The sequence below is a fragment of the Rhineura floridana genome, chromosome 15 (assembly GCF_030035675.1).
Source record: "Rhineura floridana isolate rRhiFlo1 chromosome 15, rRhiFlo1.hap2, whole genome shotgun sequence".
Classification (NCBI taxonomy): Eukaryota; Metazoa; Chordata; class Lepidosauria; order Squamata; family Rhineuridae; genus Rhineura; species Rhineura floridana.
The window spans coordinates 37054116-37073758 of NC_084494.1; the positions used below are offsets into that span (position 1 = coordinate 37054116).

A 19643-nucleotide genomic window follows, 5' to 3' on the forward strand; every position below is an offset into this window, starting at 1 on the left:
ATGGCTATATACACTACTAGGGGCTATACCCCGTTTGCTTCGTTTGCCACCCCCTAACCCCCCTCACCAAAACGGCACACATCCTGCCTTTACACCTGCCCGTGGCTCCATCTCCCTTCTCCACCAGTTCTCAGAAATCTGTTGTCGCAGTGTAGTTCACAGCCCCATCAGTCGGTGGCCAAGTGAACTGCTGCGGGCTGACAGCCTTGTCTTTTTATTATACACAAAGACATGCGGGGCCAAAGGCAACACGAGTTGCTAGGAACAACTTCAGGAGAGGGGCATTGCCCTCACGTCTGGTAGGTGGGATCCCCAGAGGTAGCTGGTGATAACGTGGGAAACAAGATGCTGGACTAGATGGGCACTGGTCTGATCCAGCAGGGCTTTCCTAATATTCTGCCCCAAGACAAGATTGTTCCCCTAGCAACACTGTCGCCCAACCTCCAGCCTCCCAAGCCCTGCAAGGGATGTACTGAGTGTAATTCAGATCACTGTATGGCTCAGGCACAACTGCATGAGGTGCTTGCACTTAAATGCAGAAGTATCTGTGCAAGTGCTGCAGCGTTCTGTATTACTGGATTGGAAAAAAAGTTATAGGATTGCACAGGTGGCCTTCCAAATGTTGCTGAACTGCAGCTTCCAGCAGCTAGCATGGCCAATGCACAAGGATGATGGGGCCGGGAGTCCATCTGAGGCACCACTACAGGTTCCCGTCCCTACCTTTGGGCATCAGGCCAACTCTTGCTGGCCATGTTTCTGATCCAGCATGCCTATTCCTCAAGCAAGACACACAGACTCTCTCAGCTGGAGGTCTTGCAGATTATGTTATCAGTCCCAGAAAATATTTTCTCTATCAAGGCCTCTAGAACCCAGCTAATCATTGGACTAGAGAACTGCCAACCATAGAACTGGATGCCAACCCCCTACCAATGCAGAAAACCCACTACTACTGTCCCTGATAAGCAGAGACTGAATGTCCTCTAATGAAAGAGAGGGCACCACTTTCCAAGTAAACCTTTTCCACTGTCAGCCAGCAGGCACTACCAGGGTGTTCTTTCTAATGTTTTGTTAAAATCGTTTTTCTTGTTACTTGAACCCATTGGTTCAGATCCCACCCCCTGGAGCAAATGAACACGAATTTGGTCCCTTATCTATGCAACAACCCTTCAGATATTCGAAGATGGTAGAATCACCTCTATACAATAACCATCTCTTCTCCAGGGTAGACATATCTTGACTGAGAAAACATTGGAACCTTGTTCTGACATCAAAGGTCTGAGACAGCGAAGTTATGTATATATTACACAGGTACGTGGAGGCTATTCCTAGTGTTTTGGAATTGTGCAAAGCTGGCATCAAGCATCAAAGAAAATGGGCTCTTGTATAAGTTACGTTTGAATTCTGAAACCAATTTTTGGCTGCAGTTAAGCTCTTGTTGTATATTTGTTATGCGGCAATGTTACAGGTTTATTTTTATTTTTTTACATGAAAATACACTCTTGTCTTTCATAGAGTTAAACCAATTTAAAAGACTGCTCCAACCCCAGTCCTGCGTCTTACTGGCAACGCCCCAATCTAAGCTGCTGAACAGGACTCTTACCTTCTCCAGGGACTTCAGAACACTCTGTCTCTCTCGCAGCTTCTGGATACTCAAGGCAATTTTGTGCCTTGCTCCTTTGGTGACGTTCTGTTCCAGGAAGATTGGGAAAAAGAGGAGAGCTGAAATACCCACCAGCAGGTGCAGGTACCCCCAGCCTTCAGAGGAGGGAAGGTGTTTGCATATGCAGAGAGCAGCTCCTTCCTCCTCCCAGGAATGGATGGCAATCAAGTTATCTCCCTCTCTGCTATCAACTAGCCACAGAAGCTCAAAGCATGTATGCCTATGGCTATGCCATGTGGCACAAAAACCTAAACCTCTCAGCTTTCCCTTGGGGGGGGGAGAGTTTCTAGCCCTCAAGGTTGCAAGGAAAGTCTTAAGGATCCATCGGTAATGTCTACTAGCTTCTCAGAAGCCAGGAAGGCCCCTGCTATGAGTTCTTCCAACAGCCAGCTGGCACAGCATCAATGCTAGACACACATCCTTTTTCTAGCCCATCCAACTCCCCTGCTTGCAAAGAGCAGCAGCTTCAGCTGGAGTCACCAGTGGCTGCATGGAGGACTCTGCTTTAAGCACCTTGTGCAGTACCTGCGACTCCAGATGCTGCTCTGTGAGGGTCATCATCTCTTCATAGGTCATTTGGGAGAAGAGGGCTGCATATTTGTGCAGGCGAAGGCTCTTCAGCCACGAAGGAACATCTGTGGAGAGGGTTTGAGAGGTAAGGCACCTTTTGGGACCACTTTGTGGGTAAGCCAATTGCCCAGGGAAAGACCTAAGCAAGCTGCTAGCCCACAAGAAACTGCTACGCACAGCATTTAAACCAGCCTGCGACTCAAATGCACATGCGAGAGGGTTAATCTGCATTTTGTTTAATTGCTCTGACGCAGATTTGAGCTGCAAGCCATAGGCTATGTCAGTGGGAGTTTCCATGCTAATGGGCTACAAGGAACCTGTACTACCATGCACACTTTCATGTTTGGAACAGCAACAAGGCAGAAGCAGCATTTGAGTGGTAGAATCAAGTTCAATCTCTGACATCTCCTGCTTAAGCTCAAGCAGCAGAGGCAAGACAAATCTCCTCTACTGAGGAGCCCCCGGAGAAAGATTTGAAGCTTGCTGCTAGGACAGATTGACAGCACTGAACTAGGCAGATGGTTCAAAAGATGGTTCATATCGTAGAGCAGCCTAATGTCATCTAGTGCTTTCCAGGTACTGTTGGACTCCAGTTCTGAGACAACCTTGATTCAGTTAGCCATGCTCCAATAATTTCTGATATAGACTACTGTGGCCTACTGTTCATGGGGCTATCCTTGAAGATGGCCCAGCAGCTGTAGCTGGTGCAGAATGCTGCTGCTTGACTGTTGTGCGGGACAGGGGGGTGGGGTGATATCACTGTGATCCTCAAAGCACTGCACTGGCTAGTTATGAGCTGCCAGGCCCAGTTTAAGGGGTTAATATCAGTATAGTACTGGCGTACAAAGACCCCAAAGGCTTGGGACTCAAGCCCTTGAAAGAACGCCTCCCACTGCACCGGCTGGCCTGGACACTGCAATGAGAAGGAGAGATTCTGCTAATGGCCCATCTGTCACAGAGGCAAAGACTGTGATGTGGGACAGGGCATTTTAGGGTATGGCATCCCTTTTATGGAAACTCCCTCCCTGGTGAGATTAGACAATCCCCTACTCTGGCCATTTTTAGACAAAATACTAACACATTCATTAGTCATGTGTATTTACTGCAGCTGTTTTAAAAGCTGACTGAGATTTTAGTTTTTTAAAATATTTAAATATTATTTTAAGATTTTGGGGGGCATTTCCTTATGCTGAAAATCATCTTGGGCTTTTGAGAGGATCAGCAGGGTAGAACATTCATAAATAAGCTCCCACTGGCCTCAGCCAGCATGGCCAAAAGTCAGAAATAATGGGAATTGTAGTCCAAAACACCTGGAGGGCACCAGGTTGGGGGAAGGGTGCCCAACAGAGCTAAAGAGTAACTAAACACAAGAGCCAGAAACTGTCTAGGCAGTGTAGCATCTCAGAATGAAAAATGTTCTTCTAATCCTGGGGATCACTGTACCAAGGCTATCAGCAGAACAGTCTCTCTTAAAACACAAGGAAGTCCTGTTTTAAACGCATTTCAGGTGACAGGCCCTATAAAAATGGTCAACGCTGAGGACATGTTTATGATTCCCACTGGAATCATCAAGTCTCTGACTGCTACAAACCCAGTTGCCTCAACCTGGGGCTGAACTGGCAAGAGATTTGCCTGCAGCTGATACACATGAACGAGTGTGTGTGCCAGGTGAGTATGCCTATGCGAGGTCCCTCGGCTTGAGAATGTGACAGGCTGAGAGGGACTGAAGAGAATGGGCATTTGTGCCATTTAAAGAAGTTTGTGAAATCCAATTTAAGGCAAGATACAGCTGATAATATATAGCTGGAAGACTCCTTCTGCAGGTCCCTCAAATTCTGTTATCAGAATTATGCCAGCGAGGCAGAACTGGGTTGGAAGCAGATTGGAAACTGGCATTCATCACCCAGACCAATCTTTGTTCTGGGAAGCCACCCTAGTCCACCAGAGGGGCCATCGTATGCAACCACCCTTGCTCAAAGCCCGAGGTACCTTTCATGCCACTGCCGTCCTCCTGGAAGGTGTTTCGACTACCAGACTGCTCCTCCGTCTGCTCACTACCTGAGGAGGCCACGCTGCTCTGGGGTGAGAGGGGCGCATGTTCTCCACTGGGGATGAAGGCTGGCCGGGCACCAATCTCGTCCACACTCATCCATTCGCTGGGGACCTGCTGGCTGGTGGGGATGAGGGACATGGAGCGCTTCAGCGGGCTGGGGTGGATTTGGCAGGGGAGAGCTGCAACCAGGAAGAGATCATTAAGGCCTGCTAATGATGGCCCAAGACTCAAGCCATGAAATCACCAGGAAGGTTTAAGCAGCTGGGGATTGATTCCTAGCTTAGAAGAAACTTCAGAGTGAGGGAAAGCATGATAAATTATGAAGAACTCGCTATACTACCCAGAATGTAGGTTTATCCTGTGAAAGCAGCTGAAAGGACGTTTGGGCAAGAATACATCATGAGTTAATTCATGCAAGGCTGAAAGAGCCTCATCCCAACTGGTTGACTAGGCTTCAAGGATTACAGACACTGTACACAGTCCTTTGGAGGGCCACAAATCTGAAGTGTTTTCCTAATTCTGATATGAGGAAAAGGAAGCAAGACATGGCCTAAGATTTCACAGGCAACAGGCTGATTCAATCCAGAGATGGGAAAATCCCCCTGGCTCATGACAGATAGCCCAGTTAATTTCAAAGCCATTTCCCCCCCCAAATTTGGAAACTGACCAAAATATTCCCCAAGGAACTGAAATTTGTGAACTCTTCCCAGGGACAGTCTTCCAGAGCAGCCCCTTCAGTAAAGCAAGAGAGACATTTTTCCAGCCTGGCTACTTTGCAAGGCTGCTCCTGAGTAACCTGCTGCTGTTGGGAGGGGGGAAGCCTACCGCTGTAAACTGGGGAGTCTTCTATGGCTCAGATTTTAACTTGAGCTAAAGAAGAATTTGGGGGCTTCTAAATGCTCACCTTGCCTTTGAGAATTAGCAAACCTCCAAACCTAGATTCCAGACCTGAGATGAGCAAACTTTGCCAGCATCTCTACTTCCAACCAATGCATATCAGAAAGTCAAGTTTTCTGTATCACCCAGGTGTGGGGAACATCTGGCCCTTCAGATGTTGCTGAACTAAAATTCCCATCAGCTGCAGCAAGCATGGCCAATGGCTATGGATGATGGGAGCTGCAGTCCAGCAACATCTTCCCCTTGTCCAAGAGAATGTCCTCGGAGCTCCTCCAAGGTTCTCGATACTGCTGTCTCAAGAGGGCACCAGCCAATGCAGCAGTGCTGACAGTTCATGGAGGACATGTGGAAGCCTGAGAACAGGACAGAGAGGAAGAAGAATGTACCTGCAGCACTCCCAGAATGCAGCAGGGGAGGGGGGGAGTTGTCTGAGGGTGCAACCCACCAGGAATTCTCCTGCACAAGTGGAGATATTGCACAGCTCCCATTTGATTTGCTCTGGAGAACTTTTTGCTGGGCAGCGCCCTCTTTTTTTTTTTTGCAACACTCTTGGAAAAATACGTTGTGGATCCTTCCCAAGACTGAGATACACAGGGGAATGTGAACCCTACAGCAGCACAAAGAACCCTATTTTACAGTCCTGGCTCAACGGCCCACCTTCCACACCTGTGTTCGCATTGCTCCCGATACTGTTGATGGCTGACGGCACAGAGCCGGAGGAGTGGAAGGACATGTGGCCATTTTCCCGCGGCGGCTTCTCCTGCCAGCTGTGCCCCAGGTCCCCGAGGCCTGTGTCCACCGGACCTTGCCACTCGTCCGAGCCTTGCCGTGAGTGGTAGGCCGTGTCGGGTCGACCCCTGCCCTGGCTGGAGTAGCCACTGGAGAGACGTTCTTCAAGGTGGTTGAGCCAAAGGGCCAGGGAGGTGCGGTCATCCAGCGTGGTAGCAGGGTGGATGAGGGCATAGGAGAGGAGCTGCCTGCTCTCCTCCACAAAGAGGTTGCTCTCAATGGAGTAAGCCAGCACCTTCTGCAAGAGCTTCATGTACTCTGACTTGGCATCGGCGTTGCCAGGCTGGAGAAGGGGCAGATGGGACAGGAGCAGGGATACCACTTTGTCCTTCGGCTCTTGGTGCCACTGATTGATGACAGCTGTTGGGAGAAGGGGAATGAGAGACAGAGAGGTGTCAAGGCAGAATAGCCCCTTCCAGGTGCTCCAGTGTAAGCCTCTGTGTTCTGAAGCAGGATCTCCCACAACAAGACACTCTGACAGCTTAACTTAGGTGGCATTTATATGACTGGACTGCCTTCAAATCGATCCTGACTTATGGTGACCCTATGAATAGGGTTTTCATGGCAAGCGGTATCCAGAGGGGGTTTCCCACTGCCTCCCTCTACATAGTTTACATAGCACTTACATAGTACTGTCAGTATGGCATTTCGCAGAGTAAAATCAGCAGCAACAGAAGTCCCAAGTCCCCAGGAGCTTACAATCTGAATATGCTGACAATGGGAAAGAGGACAGGGGGAGCGAGAGAACAGGGAACCAAGGTTCTCAGAACTTCTGATATTTGCTTGAACTTCTTACCCCCTTAACGCAAGAACGCTTGCTACGTTCACTCTACACCTCAGTATCGGTTGGAAAGAATGGGCTGGGTCACATGGGCCTAAATGCTGCTTAAAGGACCCAGAGCCATTTTGGAAAGTGTATGGTTTACCACACAGATTTCCTTCCACCCCCCCACCTGAGAACGAATTGTTCTCTTGATCCCATCAAGATACATTCAAAGAGGGGGATCAATCCTTGCACTTTCAAAACCCACCAGATTAAGCCATACAATAAATGTAGTGAAGGCCCGCTATCCAGATTAAAGGGCAGAGGTGTCTGAAGAAGCCACTCATCCATATTACTATGGACTGACATCAAGTCCCCAAGACAATGCTGACGGATGGGGACATTGGGAAGCTACGGTTCAGGACAGCAACAGAGCGATAAGCTATGTTCAGGGGATGAGAGAAAGGGCCTTCTTGACTGTGGCACCCAGGCCATGGATTTATCTGCTGTGCACCCCTAGTCCCACCCCACACAAACCGCCCATTTTTAAGTAGGCCCTGAACACAGTTTAGTTCTGGTTGACATTTTTAGTTTCAAACTTTAAGGATGTGCTGTTCTTACTACTTCTGGTTTTACTAGTGTAAAAGGAGAGTCCGGAGTTGTACGACGCACACCATAGGAACATGGAATGTGAGAAGCATGAACCAGGGAAAGTTAGAAATGGTCAAGCAAGAAATGGAACGCATCAGCATTACAATACTTGGTGTGAGCGAACTAAAATGGACAGGAATGGGACATTTCCAATCAGGCAACTACAAAATATTTTATGCAGGAAATGAGAAATTAAGAAGAAATGGGGTTGCTTTAATAGTGAGAAGTGATGTAACAAGAGCAATTAGGAGCTACAACGCAAGGTCTGAGTGAGTGATATCAATGAGATTAAATTGGAAACCTATCAACATAATCATCATCCAAGTCTATGCTCCGACATCAAATGCAGAAGAAGAGGAATTGGAGAGATTTTATGCAGAAGTACAGGAGGAAATTGATCACACACCAAAAGAAGATGTGCTGATAATCATGGGGGACTGGAATGCAAAAGTAGGGAACAGAGAAGAATTAGGAATTGTGGGGAAATGGGGCCTAGGAGACAGAAACGAAGCAGGAGAAAGACTTATTGAATTCTGTGAAGCCAATAATTTGTTTCTTGCGAACACATTTTTTGAACAACCGAAAAGACTACACACGTGGACATCACCAAATGGTCTATATAGGAATCAAATTGATTATATAATTGGTAGCAGAAGGTGGAGAAGTTCCATACTTTCTGCAAAAACAAGACCAGGAGCAGACTGCGGTACAGATCATGAACTGGTCGTATCGAAAATCAGAGTAAAGCTAAAGAAGACCAACAAAGCAATCATAACCCCAAAATACAATTTAAATTACATCCCAGAAGCATATAAAGATCAAATAAGGAACAGGTTTTGGCTTTAAACTTAGTTGACAGAGAACCAGAAGAACTACGGAATGAAGTCAGAGATGTTATCAGAGAAAAATGCAAAAAGACAATACCTCTAGTTAAAAAGAGAGAAAGACCCCAATGGATGACTGAAGAAACTCTTCAAATGGTTAAAGAGAGAAGGAAAGCAAAAGCAAAAGGAGATAGAAACACAGTCAGAACCCTAAATGCAACAGTACAGCGACTAGTACGTAGGGACAAAGAGAACTATTACAATAGTTACTGTATAGAAATAGAAGAGGACAACAAAAGGGTAGAACAAGAGCCCTGTTCCAAAAGATTAGAGAAATGAAAGGGAAATTTAAACCGAGAGTAGGGATGTTGAATAATCAACAGGGGAACACACTGACTGACCGAGATGAAATAAAAGGAAGATGGAAGCAATACACTGAAGAACTCTATAAAAGAGATGCCAGGATGACAGAGTCATTCATGGAGGAACCATATGATGAAGAACCAGAAATTTTAGAATGCGAGGTGAAAGCTGCTCTTAAAATACTTGGAAGAAACAAATCACCAGGAATAGATGGCATACCAATAGGGTTGCTACAAGCTACTGAGACTGAATCAGTCCCAATTTTGACTAAAATCTGTCAAGAAATATGGAAAACTAAACAATGGCCCACAGACTGGAAGCGTTCTATATACATCCCAATTCCAAAGAAAGGGGATCCCAGGGAATGCAGTAATTATCAAACTATTGCCTTAGTATCCCATGCAAGTAAAGTAATGCTCAAGATTCTACAACAAAGGCTCTTGCCATATATGGAGAGAAATGCCAGACGTCCAAGCTGGATTTAGAAAGGGAAGAGGTACCAGAGATCATATCGCAAACATACATTGGATAATGGAACGGAGCAAGGAATTTCAGAAGAAAATCACCCTGTGCTTTATAGATTACAGCAAAGCCTTTGACTGTGTAGATCATGAAAAACTATGGAATGCTTTAAAAGAAATGGGGGTGCCACAGCATCTGATTGTCCTGATGTGCAACCTATACCCTGCACAAGAGGCCAGAGGCCACTGTAAGGACAGAATATGGAGAAACCAATTGGTTCCCCATCAGAAAGGGTGTGAGACAGGGGTGTATTTTATCACCCTATTTATTTAATCTATATGCAGAACTTATCATACGGAAAGCATGATTGGACCAAGAAGGAGGTGTGAAAATTGGAGGAAGAAATATCAATAATTTAAGATATGCAGACAATACCATACTACTAGCAGAAACCAGTAATGATTTGAAACGAATGCTATTGAAAGTTAAAGAGGAAAGCACAAAAGCAGGACTACAGCTGAACGTCAAAAAGACTAAAGTAATGAAAACAGAAGATTTATGCAACTTTACAGTTGACCATGAGGACACTGAACTTGTCAAGGATTATCAATATCTTGGCACAATCATTAACCAATATGGAGACAATAGTCAAGAAATCAGAAGAAGGCTAGGACTGGGGAGGGCAGCTGTGAGAGAACGAGAAAAGTTCCTCAAATGTAAAGATTATCACTGAACACCAAAGTCAGGATCATTCAGACCATGGTATTTCCGATCTCTATGTATGGGTGTGAAAGTTGGACAGTGAAAAAAGCTGATAAGAGAAAAATCAACACATTTGAAATGTGGTGTTGGAGAAGATCTTTGCGCATACCATGGACTGCAAAAAGACAAATAATTGGGTGTTAGAACAAATTAAACCAGAACTATCACTAGAAGCTAAAATGATGAAACCGAGGTTATCATACTTTGGACACATAATGAGAAGACATGATTCATTAGAAAAGACAATAATGCTGGGAAAAACAGAAGGGAGTAGAAAAAGAGGAAGGCCAAACAAGAGATGGATTGATTCCATAAAGGAAGCCACAGACCTGAACTTACAAGATCTGAACGGGGTGGTTCATGACAGATGCTCTTGGAGGTCACTGATTCATAGGGTCACCATAAGTCGTAGTCGACTTGGAGGCACATAACAACAACAATCATTTTTAAAAATTTGGATTCTGACTGAAAAACATAACAAATGCAAAATCCTTGAATGCTGACTTGAGCTCACATTGTACAGAAAAGTGTTAGCAGATACATTTAAAACATTTTTAACAAATAAAATGGCATTGCTTGCTTCGTCTTTGATAAACAGATTAGGACTTTAAAGATCAGAACTTTAATCTCTTTTAGGACAGCCTTCCCCAGCCAGAAGCCCTCCAGATGTTTTTTGACTACAACTCCCATCAGCCCCAGCCAGAGCTGTAGCCCCAAACATCTGGAGGGCTTCAGGTAGGGGAAGGTTGTTTTAGGGTATTCAAACCTTCACAGTGGTCTGGCTTCATGACAGCTACCTCTGAAAAAGATACAATAAACACAAATTTCTTTGTCACCTGTGCCTAAATCCTGGGCTATATTATTAGCGTGTTGGAGGAGTTGCTTTTGGCCTCACAGATAAAAGGGAGAGGCTTATATGTGTCAGTTCTGAGGCGGGGGTGGAAGCTTGAGGGGGGCCTGGTTGCCGAATGGAGCTTAATCAAGGGGTAAGGAGTTCACACAGTTTAGCAAGATCCAACTGGACTTGGGAGGACACTTGGTCCTTATTAGGTGCTCAGTGAGAAGAGTCAGATGCCACAGGGTGATCACCTCCTAAGTACATACATTACACTCTCAATCTGGAAATTATCCTGGATTAGTTAGAGCAGAGCTACTTTTCTTTGCCTCCAGTCTTGACTAAAGTAAGGGATGTTTCTTGACATATTGACATTTTTAGGAGTACGCTTATATGCAAAGTGTGAATCTGAACAAACATCCATTTGCAAACGCATATATCAGAGAGGTCTACTCACAGAGCTGGGGTTAGCTGCAGCTAAAACATAACGTGTGAAATTGTTTGAGGGATGCATCAAAGACTTATGAAATTATGAATGGGGCAGAAGGAATGGATAAATCATTTTCTCTCCTTCTATAATATCAGAATTCTGAGTTGCACAATAAAAAGTGCCTGGGAATAGGTTAAGACCAGACAGAAATACCTTTATACAACACACAATTTATGGAATTCACTGCAACAAGGTGGCCATTAGCTTAGAAGACTTTTATAAAAGATTACTCAAGTTCACAGAGGAGAGGTCTAACAACAGCTAGGATGCAGGATAGTCAAACGGAAATGTGTACATTCGAATACCAGTCGCTAGGGGACAGACTATATGGAGAGAACGGCTTCCTTCACACCCTGCTTGTCCACTTCTTGGACGTAGGTTAGCAGGCCATGGCTAGCAATAGATGCTGAACTAAAGAGACCTTTGACCTGATCCAGCAGGGTCCTTCTTATGTTTTTATATAATGGTCCTAAGTACAGAGGTAAAAAATGAACAGCACCCATGCAGGATTCCCGAGGACTAAAACAGCACAGACCATGTATTCCCAGTTTATAGATACTGCTTGTATATTCTTCTTCTAGGGCAGGCAGGGGTTCCCTAACTGTGGCATGTGAGCTTCATTTAGGTGGTCCATGGCATGCCAGTATTAAATATTCACACTTTTTTATAATAGTATTTTTATTGCTTATTTTATTTCTTATATTGTATTACAATTTGAATTCTATGGAATGCAAACTGCAATACAATAAAATACAATACAAGAAATAAAGGAAGCCATAAAAATGCAATTAAAAATCATGAAGCATTTAGCACAGCGCATTACAAGGGCTGGAAGAGGCAGGAGAATCATGAAGTGGCCAGCCGTTTTCAAGTGGTCCGTGGGGGAAAGGAGGTTTGGGAGCTGCAGTTCTGGGGCCAAGTGAGTCAACCCTGTCTCTGCAGAAGCTCTTCTAGGGTGGGTAATTAGCATTAAGTCAACAAGGGAAGTGACATGGAATCTTGAGGAGGATACGTTGTTTTTTGGGTCAGCCTTGGTAGCTAAGCCAAAGCTGCCTAGACCCTGCCACTCTTCCTCTCCTTGACCTTGTGCCATAGCCCCGCAGCGTCAAGTTTGGAGATTTGAGAAGAAGACAATCCCTGCTCCACTTCTAAACTTGAAAAGGGGGGGGGACCAAAGAGGGCTGCCAATGCACTTGGAGTGCCTCAGAAGACCAGCAATGGAACAGCAACTCACAGCCTGCTATTCCTGCTTGGGGAAGGGGGTCAGGGATCTTGCCTACAGCTGCACTGCACAACCTCCACCAACAGTCTCTGCCACCTCCCAGCTCCAAGTTGGAGAGAAAGGGGAGAAGTATGATACTGTCATGTGAGCAGGCAGTCCAAATCCTTTCAGGCCAAGAGGAGGTTAGGTTTAAGCTCCAGAGAAAGAACAGCTGACTTACCCGCGCTGTTGGCCTCGGACTCCAGAACGTGGATCTCTGTGCAATCTGCCAATGAGTGCTCCAGGCACAACTGCAGAAAGCGGGCTTGAGTGCGAGAGATACGCTTGAGAAGAGACAGCAGGGCCACTGTCTGCTCACATTCATTCCAGCCTTTGAACCAGCCAGCGAGGATGCCTACCTGGTCCCGGAACATCATGGTGGCTGGCACCTCAGGCTCAGCAGCAACTCACCCACAATGGGGTCAAGGAAGCACCGGGGGTGGTGGGGAAAAACCCCTCACATGGTTTCAACTTCAAGTCTGGGAGCTCAGCACAAGAGCACAAACCAAAACGCAGATTTTCCTGTTAGCAGACAAACAGAATGGCATGGAAAGGGAAGCTTTGTTGCTCCAAAGATCTGACTCTCGGTGGGTTCTTTGGGATTACTTCTTTTAGCAGGATGCCTCAGATTCCCCCTGTAAGAGAGTTTGAGAGCCAAGTTATTAGGATCTAGATATCCCCTCATATTAGTCTGCACCCCACAAAGTTATGCTGGAAAATGCAATGCTTTACTTTGAACAAAAGTCGGCCCACGAAATCTGCTGCTTTCAAAAGCTCACAACTATCAATACTTACAAAATAGTAACAAGGGCCCATTCAGATTTTTAAACTTTTATTATTGTGAAAGGCAACTTGAGGATATTTATATTGAAGGACAGCAGAGTCATTGGTTAAAAAAATAAGTAAATGTAGAGACTGACTTGAGGGAATGCTGGACCTGAGTCTAGGGGTCCAGAGTTAAAACGAGTCTTTGGAGGAAGAGTGCAAGGACAACTGCCTTGCACAGTTCACATCAGGCTCAGTACTCTGAACTGCAAAATGCTGAGTGACGACGATAATCCAGAAATGCCAACCTAAACCAGGATCACAAAATAATTGCTTCAGTTTGACTAGCACACTTTTTGCCCCTGCACTGCTCTCACCAAGAGAAAAGCTTTTAGAGACCTTTGTGCAGGACTGGCACTCCAGTTAAGTTGAGCTTGGCACCTACCAACAATACACAGTCTTGTTTAAAGGCAACACAGAGAAAATCCCTGGTCCAAACAATAGTAGTCCTCACCGCCAACTAGGTACACACTACTAACGTGTGCATTAATCCTGCACTGCAGATACCGCTCCCTTTTTATTTCCCCTGTACTGTGGAAATTTAGACTCCAAGTTCCTCAGGACAGACACCCACATAATTCCTTGTTCACGGGCTCTTACCCATACTTTGAAAGTACTATAGGGGTCATGTAAATTGAACACCCCAGGCAAGAAGCAACAACATCTGAAAAGAATCTAGAAGTGACTTGCCCAAGGCTGTGAAAGGAGTCAGGCAAGCTAAAATGCATTGATCAGGTTACCTCAAAGGCACATGTAACCCCTCCCCCCAAAACCCCCCACTACCTTTCCCCCTCCTCCTTAGCATCCAGGGGCCAAGTGAATGCTGGGAAGTGGAGAGGATGCAACTATTGCTGGATAAAGCTGCCGTAACTGACTGCTCCTGCTTGTCAGTGAAGAGGAAATAGCCAATTAAGGATTTATTATTATTATTTATCTGAATAATAAAATTCCTAAAAATAGATTGACGTGAATAGAAAATATTCTACCCAGGCACACAGCCCAGCTATGACTGCCCTTGGGCACTGCCTTGGGGTGAAGCAGTTGTTAACTTTTTGACAGAGGAAGAGCAGTTGTTCTTTAAAAACAGATTTTTATACTGTAAAAGCCCCTATATAAAGAGCGAGCATCTGTCTTAAAAAATAAAGAGAAAGAGAGAGAGAAAAGACTGAAGAAATGGCTCTCTGGGCCCCTCTGTTCTCTGGAGACTGTAATTGGAGTTAATCAAAGCAAATGTCTTCCCCGAAGGAAGCCACGAGAAGCCTGGAGGGACAGCAGCAGCAAGGCAAGAGACCCTAATTGCACCTTCAAAAGAGGAAGAAGAGGCACCAAATGCCATCCAAAGCTCCGTGTGTATGTATGTGTAGGAAGACACTCTGCTGCACCATGCCTTGCCAGTCTGGAGCTGGCGCATCCCAATCCCTTCAACTGACGGTGGTGGGGCTAGGTCAGGATTCAGTGGATCCCATGCCGGTTCAAGCACTCCCTGAAACATCCTGTCTGGGGGCTTTCTGCAGGCTACCACCAGTGGGGATCCTGCTGATATCACTTCTATCCGGCCACACTTTTGGCAGATGGAATGGGGAGCTCTGCATCAGAGCAGTGACACCAGCATCATTCCATGGGAGGGGGCCAGAGGAGCTGTTCTGGGCTGGGTGGAGGAAGACCTCTGCCCTATCCAAACCTCAGTGTAGTGAATTTGGGGGCGGTGGTGGTGGAGGAGGAGGATTGCAGCCCAAGGGAAAGAAAGCAAAACTGAAGTCTAATCATGATGCTCTGCAGGCACTGTTCACCAAGAGGAAAGTCATTATCTCCACTCAACCAAGGCTTAGAGAGGAAAAGGCAGGCAGGGCTAGAAAAACCCCAACATTTCTTCTGAAAACGAGGGATTGTAGAGCCTGACACTGATTTTACGCCTTTTGCATTAAATTGTAGTCCCTTTAGTATATGTGTGTATGTGTGTGTGTATTACTTTATGTATTTTAATTGTATTTTAAATTTATTTTAATGTTTTTGTGATTTTACTGTTCACAATTTTATTATGTACATGTTCGATTTTATTTTTGTAAGCTGCCCTGAGTGCCCTATTATAGGGTAGAAGGGCAGGATAGAAATATTTTAAATAAATAAATAAATTCCTGCAAACATGGTGGGAGCAGCTGCACATTTTAAGTGCACAGCAGGTAAGAGCAGGCAGACCTAGTCCAGGATCCACAAGAAGGACCTGAGAGCAACAGCACCCTCCCATGCCGCTGCCTCTTTTCCTGGAGGTCATATATAGCCATCTTGACTAGTAGCCATGGATAGTCTTAGCCTTCACATTTTGCCCAAATCCCAACCCTGCACAGCAACTGTGCCTAAAGCTTTGATACTAGCTACTAGGAGCTTGCCTTAGGTTTGGAAAGATGTTTCAGCTGCCTAAGCAGTCCATGGCTAGAACCGTGATGATTACAGTCCCATCTGCCTGTTGCTCTTCTGCCTCTCGGAAGCTGCCGCCCCCACTAACACCACCCTCCTCTTTCTTGGTAGTGTCGATAATGATAATGTTGTTATTTAATTCAATTTGTTATTATAATGTTATTTGTTATTTAATTTAATTTTTGTAAATTGTATTACTTTTATTGTATTTTTATATTGTATTTTTATACCTGTGTTTATTTTTCTTTGTAAGCCGCCTTGAGGGCCTTTGGCTGAAAGGCGGGGTATAAATCATCATCATCATCATCATCGTGGCTCAGCTAAGCGGTAGAAACGTCCTTCACAAAGAATCAAAGAGGGGCACCCTTGGCAGCTTTCCTCTCTTACCCCAAAGGGGCAATGCTGAAACTGAACTGTCTGCTGCCCCACCAAATTGGCAGCCCATTTAACTGAAGCCATGGGATGCAGAACACACAGCCTGCTGCTATCTACCCCTGATCCTGAAGCATTCAGATATTTTGAGTGTGTGGCATGTCCCTGGTTTCCATAGCGAGAAATCAAAACTTGGAAAACAGGATTGCCAAGTCCTGGACTTATAAAACCAGATGATAAGTGGACCCTGAAGTTCCCTTCCAGTTTTCCCCAGCTCAAAAAGATGTTTCAGGACCAGGGGATACATAGCATGACTTTGAAGATCAGGGGGCTAGTATCACTAGAGCAACAGGCAGGGCTTGAGAAGAAAAGCCAGGCCTTGTAAGGGAGATTCTCCAACAGCTCACTGCTACTTCTTATTAATATTTATTGCCCCCTATTCACCAATGAGAGCCAGTGTGGTGTAGTGGTTAAGGTGTTGGACTGCAACCTGGGAGACCAGGGTTCAAATCTCCACACAGCCATGAAGTTCACTGGGTGACCTTGGGCCAGTCACTGCCTCTCAGCCTCAGAGGAAGGCAATGGGAAACCCCCTCTGAATACCGCTGACCAAAACCCTACTCATAGGGTCGCCATAAGTCAGAATTGACTTGAAGGCACTCCATAGATCCAAGGGAGGGTTACAAAATCTAAACTACAATATTAAAAAGCATTAATACACATTTCAATCACAATATGTGGGTACTGAAAACATACATCTCAGGAGCCGAAGACCAGGGTAAAGAGGTGTGTCTTCAGCATTCTAAAACTGTACAGTGAAGGTGCCAGACGCACCTCAGTAGGGAGGGAATTTCACAACTTAGGGGCTGCCCCACAGAGAGAGCTCTCTCCTGGGCCACCATCCCCCAAACTTCTGAGGGTGGCGGATCTACCAAGAAGGCCCCCTCTGTTGATCTTAATGCCTGAGAGGGTCTCTAGGAAAGAGATGGTCTCTGAGATATTTGGGGCCTAAATCATTTAGAGCTTGAAACACTAACATGAGCACCTTGAATTGGGCCTGGAAATGAACTGGCAACCGATGGAATTTGTTTCAAAACAGGGGTTACTGAGTTTTAAAAGGAACCCCAGCCAGTAATCTGGCCACTACATTTTGGACCAGGTGAAGTTTCCCAATCATCTCCAAGGGCAGCCCCATGTAGAGCGTATTGCAGTAATTCCAATAATTACATTGTTCATATAGAAAGGAGTCAGTGCGAGAACAGAGCAGTAATTAATAAGGTTCTCTCTGAATTATTTGTTCATGCGACCCTTAAACTAATTGGTCCTAATCTTGCCCTTCCCAGGTGACATATCTACCTGTACTTTAGGAAACAGAGTCTAGATGGATTCTGAAATATCCTTCCCACAAAATTCACAGGGAGAGGGATCCTTTTGAGAGAAAGAAACCAGCATTGTTAGCCCTGTCCTTAACAGGCATGTGGATGATACAGAAACCAGGGAGAATAACCTGAATAAGCCCTAATACTGTTTGCTTAGTCCCTGTAAACACACCTAGTATTAAATGGAACTGATGACCTAGGGAGGTGGTAGGCTCTCCAACAATGGAGGCATTTGAGGCAGTTGGACAGCCACCTGTTGGATATGCTTTAAGTTGTATTGCTGCACTGAGCAGGGGGCTGGACTTGATGGCCTTACTGGCCCCTTCCAAGTCTACTGTTCTATGATTCTAAAGCCAAGGAACACTGCCTGCTGTGTAGTGATCCTTTGCCAGAGAAAACCAAATCACACATGGAATTTTAAATGACCTGCCCTGGTAACAGGAAATATTTGCCCGAGCCTAGCCCAAGATTCACAAATACACACACAAGCTAATCTCTCTCTATGGCAGCACATGCAAGCAAACAGCTTCGCAAATGAAGTGTGCAGAGGAGGGTCAAGTGAACAAACAGCTCAGAAGTTTCACACACCTGCCAATCACAGCCTTTCACCCTTGCTGCCATTCATGTAACAAGGCATGCAAAGCAGCTCACGGAATGTCAAACTGACTGATCTCAGTGCCCAAGTCACCTCATGCACACATCCCAATTTCCACCTCACTGCAAAACTTAGGGAACTCATATCTACAGCCATCACTTACACAAAACATGGATACACATTGATATAAAGCATTACAGTAACAAATGCCTGTCCCTTCCAAGTGTCCTAATTTTCTTGAGCTTTCTGGTTGCAATTTCTAGGCAGACAAGAACAGCAGAATCTTAGTCCGGTTATCTCTGTCCTGACAAATCTGGTTACAGAGTGTTAAATGCAAGCTAGGAAGCCTGAAGAAAAACAAAAATGAAGGAATCACAAGGTTCAATCTACAAATAAGGCATGAAACTTTCCACAAAAGGGTTGCCACCCTATACCAAGTTCATACTTAGTAGAAATAGTCTGTACTGTCTCCAGTAACTCCCCCAACTGCAGACCAGGGTCCTCCAAAGGAGAGTAGTGTTTCAAAGGCTTATTTCTCAAAGGCTTACTTGTAACTTGCGTAAGAGCAAGAATGAAGCATGCCTCCAATTTTCAATCCAGAAAAAAAGTGTACCCGTCATGAGAAGTTTGGGGTACACTGGCTTGGTCATACTGGTCATTCAGACAGGGCTGTGGAGTCGGAGTCATGGAGTCGTGAGCAATTTGGGGTGGAGTCGGAGTCAGTAGAAATGTACCGACTCCGACTCCTTCCTAAATGGCAAATGTCTATTAACTAGTAATAACAAATTTACTGTAATAAAATGGTAGCACAAGGCATTTCATCACCACCACGTGAATCCAGAGCTTGGAAAAGTTACTTTTTTAAAGCACAACTCCCATCAGCCCCAGGGATTGGGCTCGTGGGAGTTGTAGATCAAAAAAGTAACTTTTCCAAGCTCTGGATTCACGTGGTGGTGATGAAATGCCTTGTGCTACCATTTTACTACAGTAAATGTGTTATTACTAGTTAATACACATTTGCCATTTATGAAGGAGTCTGAGCTGGAGTCAGACAGTAGAAAAATAGAGGAGTTGGAGTCGAAGGTCTGGCGTACCAGCTCCACAGCCCTGCATTCAGATCCCCTCTTTGCAACATTAACTTGGACCCAAAGGTAAAAGTCATAAAAAGCACAACTCCAAAAAAAGTCAAAGAAATAGACTCTCTTCCATCTACAAGTCCTTTCCTGCACTGATGAAGACATGCAAACAGAACAGCAAAAAGCACTGGAGAGAAACTAAGTAATTATTTCAGGAGTTAATGTATTTTACATCTTATGTGTAGCCATCAGTTTATCTCCTTCGGGTAGGACAAGATGGCTTTCCATTTCCATACAGAGACCAGAGTTGACATTTCTTGATCTAGCAACACATGCAGAGAGTTCTCTTAGGACCCTGGGAGAGTTGCTGTTCGAAAGAAAAACCTGAAAATTATTCTACACACTGCAGACATGGCCTCACCTCAGCTGGACACTACATGTGTCTGAATAAAATAAATGATGTGATATATGTGGAATAGACTGGGGGGGCAGGGGGGAGAAGAATCACACGCAGATGAAAAGAAAGATGGCAGGGGCTCCAGTAAGTGTAGCCTCGTAATTCAGAAATTCCCTGACTGAAATAGGAAGTGCCTCCACAAAC

General features: G+C 45.2%; 1 protein-coding gene across 4 annotated transcripts in view; it reads right to left on the bottom strand.

Moving 5' to 3' along the window:
* The window catches only part of SAMD4B (sterile alpha motif domain containing 4B), a 34755-nt gene that overhangs the window by 12402 nt on the left and 2710 nt on the right, over window positions 1–19643 (bottom strand). For 2 of the 4 annotated variants that reach the window (XM_061596894.1, XM_061596896.1), the window contains exons 2-6: window positions 12562–13015; window positions 5838–6329; window positions 4220–4462; window positions 2186–2295; window positions 1601–1687 (exon numbers count right to left, since the gene is read on the bottom strand). In XM_061596894.1, the coding sequence (XP_061452878.1) occupies window positions 1601–1687; window positions 2186–2295; window positions 4220–4462; window positions 5838–6329; window positions 12562–12757 (1128 nt within the window). In that variant the 5' untranslated portion in view covers window positions 12758–13015. The remainder of the gene's footprint in view (window positions 1–1600; window positions 1688–2185; window positions 2296–4219; window positions 4463–5837; window positions 6330–12561; window positions 13016–19643) is intronic. The other 2 variants (XM_061596898.1, XM_061596897.1) reach the window with 2 other exon arrangements.